This window comes from Tarenaya hassleriana, unplaced genomic scaffold (genome assembly GCF_000463585.1).
Source record: "Tarenaya hassleriana unplaced genomic scaffold, ASM46358v1 Cleome17, whole genome shotgun sequence".
NCBI lineage: Eukaryota > Viridiplantae > Streptophyta > Magnoliopsida > Brassicales > Cleomaceae > Tarenaya > Tarenaya hassleriana.
In genome coordinates, this window is record NW_010965122.1 from 1,663,267 (window position 1) to 1,669,266 (window position 6,000).

General features: G+C 43.1%; 1 protein-coding gene across 1 annotated transcript; it reads left to right on the top strand.

Moving 5' to 3' along the window:
* Positions 1-444: 444 nt before the first annotated feature.
* Positions 445-2,591, top strand: LOC104809980 (probable cysteine protease RD19D). The gene is made up of 4 exons (XM_010536129.1): positions 445-1,017; positions 1,160-1,279; positions 1,359-1,602; positions 2,168-2,591. Exons 1-4 carry the CDS (start codon positions 523-525, stop codon positions 2,446-2,448), a joined length of 1,140 nt encoding a protein of 379 aa, XP_010534431.1. The 5' UTR covers positions 445-522; the 3' UTR covers positions 2,449-2,591.
* The last annotated feature ends 3,409 nt before the right edge of the window (positions 2,592-6,000 follow it).

Below are 6,000 nucleotides of genomic sequence, written 5' to 3' on the forward strand. Positions count from 1 at the left end.
AAAAAAAAAGTAGAATTTTCAAAAAATTAAAATCGAATAAAATCGAAATCAATATCAAATCAAATATAATATAATATAATATAATAATCTATTGATATATATATATTTATATAAAACCAAAAAACCAAACTTAAACGATTACGGACCACCTCTCAAGAGAGAAAAAAACCATTTCCTTCGCATTTTAAGAAAATCTAAATCCGTACAAAAAGATATAATAAAGAAAACGTCCCGAAGGGCAAACGACACGTCAACAGCGAAGATCCACGTGTCAATCATATTACTTGTCCGCTACATGCAAACCTCCACGTGTATGTTCTAATGGTGATCTGGATCTCTGCATGCAACTCTTGACTATGTTTTCCCAAAATACCCTCTCTTCTTTTTACTTTTTGAAAATCCAGAACTATACAAGCAAATATAAACTAGATATACATGCATATCTGTATTATATACACATATATTTATAGAGAAGACAAAACGAGCAATTCTCTGGGGAAGTTGAAGCTCCACTGAACAAAAATGGTGGCTAAAGCCCTAAGACCCGCAACATGCACAACCTTCTTCTTCTTCTTCCTCATCCTCGTAACAGACGGTGTCAGCTGCGTGGCATCAGATCATGAGGACCTTGCCATACGCCAAGTCACAGAGGATCACCGCAAAACACTCGTCGGGACCCACACGGAGAGCAGGTTCCGCGCGTTCATGTCGGAGTACGGCAAGAGCTACGAGACGAGGGAAGAGTACGTCCACCGTCTCGGGGTGTTTGCGAGGAACGTCCTGAGAGCGGCGGAGCACCAGATGATGGACCCCACAGCCGTCCACGGCGTCACTCAGTTCTCCGACCTGACCGAGGAGGAGTTCGAGCGCATGTTCACCGGAGTCTTGGCCGCCGACGAAGGCGGAGTTGGGGTCCAGGAGGCAGCGGCAGAGGATGTGGAGATGGCGGAGATTGATGGGTTGCCGGAGGATTTCGACTGGAGGGAGAAGGGTGCGGTGACTGACGTCAAGATGCAGGTATATATATATATGTATAGATGTATGTGTTTCACAAAAAAAATATTTTTTACCAAAAAATATTTATATGTATGTATGTATGTATATGTTGATCGTTCACTTATAATTTACATATGGTTTTTTTTTTTTTTGGTGCGTGAAGGGAGCATGTGGGTCGTGCTGGGCATTTAGCACCACAGGAGCAATCGAAGGAGCTAATTTCGTCTCCACCGGAAAGCTTCTCAATCTCAGCGAGCAACAGCTCGTCGATTGTGATCACGCCGTCAGTATATATAATAACTCTTTTCTTATTTTGATTTTGATTTTATAAAATCCAATAATAATTCTATGTAAATGAAAAGTGCGACACCAAGGACAAGAAAGCGTGCGACGATGGGTGCGGGGGAGGGCTCATGACCAATGCCTACAAGTACGTGATGGAGGCAGGCGGCTTGGAAGAGGAGAGCTCGTATCCTTACACCGGAAAACGCGGCCGGTGCAGGTTTGATGCCGGTAAGGTGGCCGTGCGATTGGCAAATTTCACGACTATTCCCTTGGACGAGAACCAAATCGCCGCCAATCTAGTGCGGCACGGCCCTTTAGCCGGTGAGTTTTGCTATTCGTTTGTTACAAGCTGTCTTTAAGTCATTTATCCTAAAATATTTACTGATTAGGGTTAGGGGTGGGTTGATAAGAATTAACACATGACCTTAATCGATATAAAATTCGAATGGGTATGATTTGTTGAAAACCAAAAAAATTGAATGTGAAATTGAACCGAACCTAAAAACCGAATTGTTATAGTTTTTTTTAAAACCGAACTAACCATATCATTCCTAATTAGAATGTCTCCTACCAATTCATTTAGGTAATTGTCATGGTCGATGAGTTCAATTGAGCATTTTCATTCATGGTAAAATATATTACATGTTTTAGTTTTTTTTTTTTTAATTATTATAATCCAGAAGATCACCAACATGTTTAGTGTTGATTAGAAGAAAACATTGGACTCGGGTTTTTGCATACAAAATGTATAGGTTCACAAATCGGAACTTAACGACAAAGTTAGCATAATTCTCGCATTGAAAGGTTCGGATTATCAATATCGAGAAACCGTAACTCGAGAAATAAGCTAATACCTCGAGGTTATTGCCTGTGTGGTGTGGTGCAGTGGGATTGAACGCGGTGTACATGCAGACGTACATAGGCGGAGTGTCGTGCCCTCTTATATGCAGCAAGAGGAGGCTCAACCACGGGGTTCTCCTCGTGGGGTACGGTTCGAAAGGGTTCTCGATCCTACGGCTCGGAAACAGACCGTATTGGATAATCAAGAATTCGTGGGGGAAGACGTGGGGCGAGAACGGATACTACAAGCTATGCCGCGGCCACGGCATTTGTGGTGTGAACGCCATGGTCTCTGCCGTTGTCACTCAAGTTTCTTCTTCTCCTTGAAAGTGGGGTTCTCTTTCTCGTTGATTTTGCATGATATCATATATAGTGTTTTGTGTCGGAAACATACATGTGTACTTTTGTAATAACATGCATATGCGACATGAATGGTTTTCTTCTTGAAATGGTTTGTTTTGATTGTATCATCTCTACTGCGTTCATCCCAACCATAGGTCATGCGTGGATGGGCGGGAGAACGTAGAAAGTGTAAGTGTTTGTATCGAAACACGCACACACACACACACATATATATATATATATATATGTATGCATTTGTAACCACATGCATAGATGACATGATGTTCATGGTTGACTTCGATGGTGTATGATCTTTGCTGCTTTCTTGCCTGCTATTGCTAATATGCATGAATTGGGGGAAGAATTTAGAAAATGATGGTGCTTGTGTTTAGGGATGATTAATTAATATAATGAGATAGAAAATGATGGTCTTCGTGTTCAAGATTTGGTTAATTAATAATTGAATTGATCCTAATTGATTCAATGAAAAAAAGGTGAGGTTTGTTTTATTAAGTTTAAACAGTTGAATGGTTGAAATTTGTTTTATTATAAGTAGAAATATATTTTATATACAAATTGAATTGTTATAATTTTTTAGAATTGAGTCGTTTTTTTTTTTGTATTGAAACACGTGTACTTTGTGTAACTTATTTATAGTATTAGAAACATTGAATTGAAACTAATGTCTAAGATAACTGTTGGGCCTTAAGGCCCGTTGGCGGAAATACTTCTCGGATTCATCTTCAATTGTTGCATCAAACTTTGAACCTCCGGATGACTACTTTCATCTTCATGTAGATTAAAAAAAATATGTTCTTCTCCCTCCTTTATTTGAAGAACACTTCGTATACCCTGAACATAAATGGCACTTGTAATCAGTGAGAACATTATGAAGGAATTCCTGGGATCTCTAAAGTGAATCCTATTCCTAAGAGATCGATTCTAGGGTTTGCGCAGCGGAAGTAAAACAAAAATTTTATAGAACCCTAGAACCATGCTGCTATTGAATCGTAGAAACGTTAGTTTTCCTTTGGGAAGGAGGTTTCGGGTTTTAACCCGAAACGCAGCGTTTCATCCCGGGAGGAGGTTTCGGGTTTTAACCTGAAACGCAGCGTTTCATCCCGGGAGTTAATGAAACCCTAATACGCGTGAAGACGAAAGTGTGGCGCGTGGCTCGAGGAGAAGTTTCGGGAGAGAGAGAGAAAGAGGAGGGCGATCGCGGAGGCGATCGTGAGGAGAAGAGAGAGAGACAAGGCGGCCGACGTTTCTCGGAGACGACGGAGCTAAGTCGACGGTGGTGCGGTAAGCAAAGGCCGCTTTCGGTAAGTGTCTCGGGTTCTCTTCTCTGGTTGTAAATCGGTGAGCCTCCGACCTTGTGTGGAGGGCCGCCGGGTGTATTTCTCTTCTCTGTTGTTCCTTCCGTATTCTAGTGGATTCGTCGGCACCGTCCGGCCGAGATGTAGGCCCGAGCTTGCTCGGTAACCGAACTCGTTAAACTCCGGTGTCGCTTCTTCTTCTTGCACGAACGAGCGTCGGAGTGGCCGTGAGAACTCGATACCGACTTCACAATAACCAATAACAAGTGTTATTGTTGAATCTTTCAAATTTTAATTCATAATACATTATAAAACACTAACACTTAACTTTTTACTCTACAAATAGGGCGGATCGGCGACGGTGGGAGTAGACCTGAAAGTCTCGGAGTCGCCGGCGGCCAGATCCATCGAGGTGGAGCGTCTGAGATCGAGACTCGGTGAACCAGGTTCGAACCCGGTGAGTCAGGTATGTTTTCTTGACTCGGTTCTTTATAATTTCCGCGTATTCTCCGTTTCAGAGACCGAGTTTCCTTGAAACTCGGTGAACTCGGCGGAGGAGACCCTGATTCCGGCGAAACTCGGTCCCGACTCGTCCGAGTTAGGGTTTGAGTGGAGGAATCGGGTGAGTCAACCACCGAGTCAACTCGGGTGACTCGACGGCTAGGGTTTACGAAATTAGGGTTTCGGATTAAACCCGGTTTACGCCGGTTTAATCGATCCAATCTCGGTTTAACCCGGTTTGGGTCAATCGAATCTGGTTCGAGTCGATCCAAGTCCGGTTATCGGCGGTCAGATCGGGCTTGACCCGGTTCCGTCGGTTCAGACTGGATTCCGGCCGGTTCAGTCCGGCTCAGACCCGGTCCCGGCCGGTTCAGACCGGTTCACTCCGGTTCGGTCAATTCGTTGACCAATTTGGTCAACAGTTGACCGGTTTAGGTCAAATCGGACCGGTTCAGGTCCGGTTTGGGGTCAATTGGACCGGTTTAGACCGGTACAGGTCAATCTAGGTTCGGTTTAGGACAATTGAGTCCGGTTTAGGTCAATTCAGGTCCGGTTTAGGTCAATTGAGTCCGGTTTAGGGCAATTCAGACTAGTTTAGGCTGGTTTAAGTGTCGGTTAAGGTCTGATTTGTCTGGGAAGGGCTAGAATTGTTCGGTTCAGACCAATAAGGTCTGATTGGAGGTGAATTAAGGCCGGTTTAGACTGGTTTAAGTCTAAGGTTAGGGTATGTTCGTCCAATTAGGCTAGAGTTAGACCGTCTAGGTCAATTGGGTCCGGTATTAGGTAAGATCAGATTGTTTTTAGGCTAATAGAGGTCTGTTTAGGATATGATTTATCTGGTTAGGGCTGGTATTGGTCGGGTTAGGATCTGAATTCGAGGTTTAGGACTAGATTAGATCGTTTTAGGGTCTGGAGTGTGTAATTAGGACTAGAACTAACTAGTATAGGGTTAGGGTAGTCCAAATGAGGTCTGATGGTGTCTGGTTTAGGGCATAATGGACTGGTTTAGGGTAGATTAGGGTCTGTAGTGATCGGTTTCCCCTGCTAGGTTGGTCTAGTACTCAATTTGGCTTGGTTTAGTGAAAATTCACTAGGGTTAGACCTGTTTAGATCTCGGTTTAGCTAATGTAGGTCATAGATTCCGGTTTCTAGGCTGGTACAGGTCTAAATAGGTTAGATTTGACTACGTTTAGCTGGGAAGGAGGTCGGGTTAGGCTTAAATAGGCTGGTACAGGTCTGATATAGGTCTGTAAGTGCTAACTAGGGTTAGACCTGTTTAGATCTCGGTTTAGCTAATGTAGGTCATAGATTCCGGTTTCTAGGCTGGTACAGGTCTAAATAGGTTAGATTTGACTACGTTTAGCTGGGAAGGAGGTCGGGTTAGGCTTAAATAGGCTGGTACAGGTCTGATATAGGTCTGTAAGTGCTATTTAGGTCTGGTTTAGCCAAATTTGGGTTAGTCTAGCTTAGTCTAGGTCTGATCAGTAGGTAATTAGGTCAAAATAGACTTGGTTAGGTCTGATTAAGGGTTTAGAATGTCTATAGAGACATTGTCTAGGTCTGATCAGATTAGAATCTGATTGTAGACTTAGATATTATCTAGTTTAGGACTAGATAGGACTCCTAAGTACCAGTTTTGAGTCATAGAGTCCGGTACATTGACCGGTTAGGTCTGATTAGGTGGGATTTGACTAAAACGGGTTGGTTTAGGGGTTGGTTA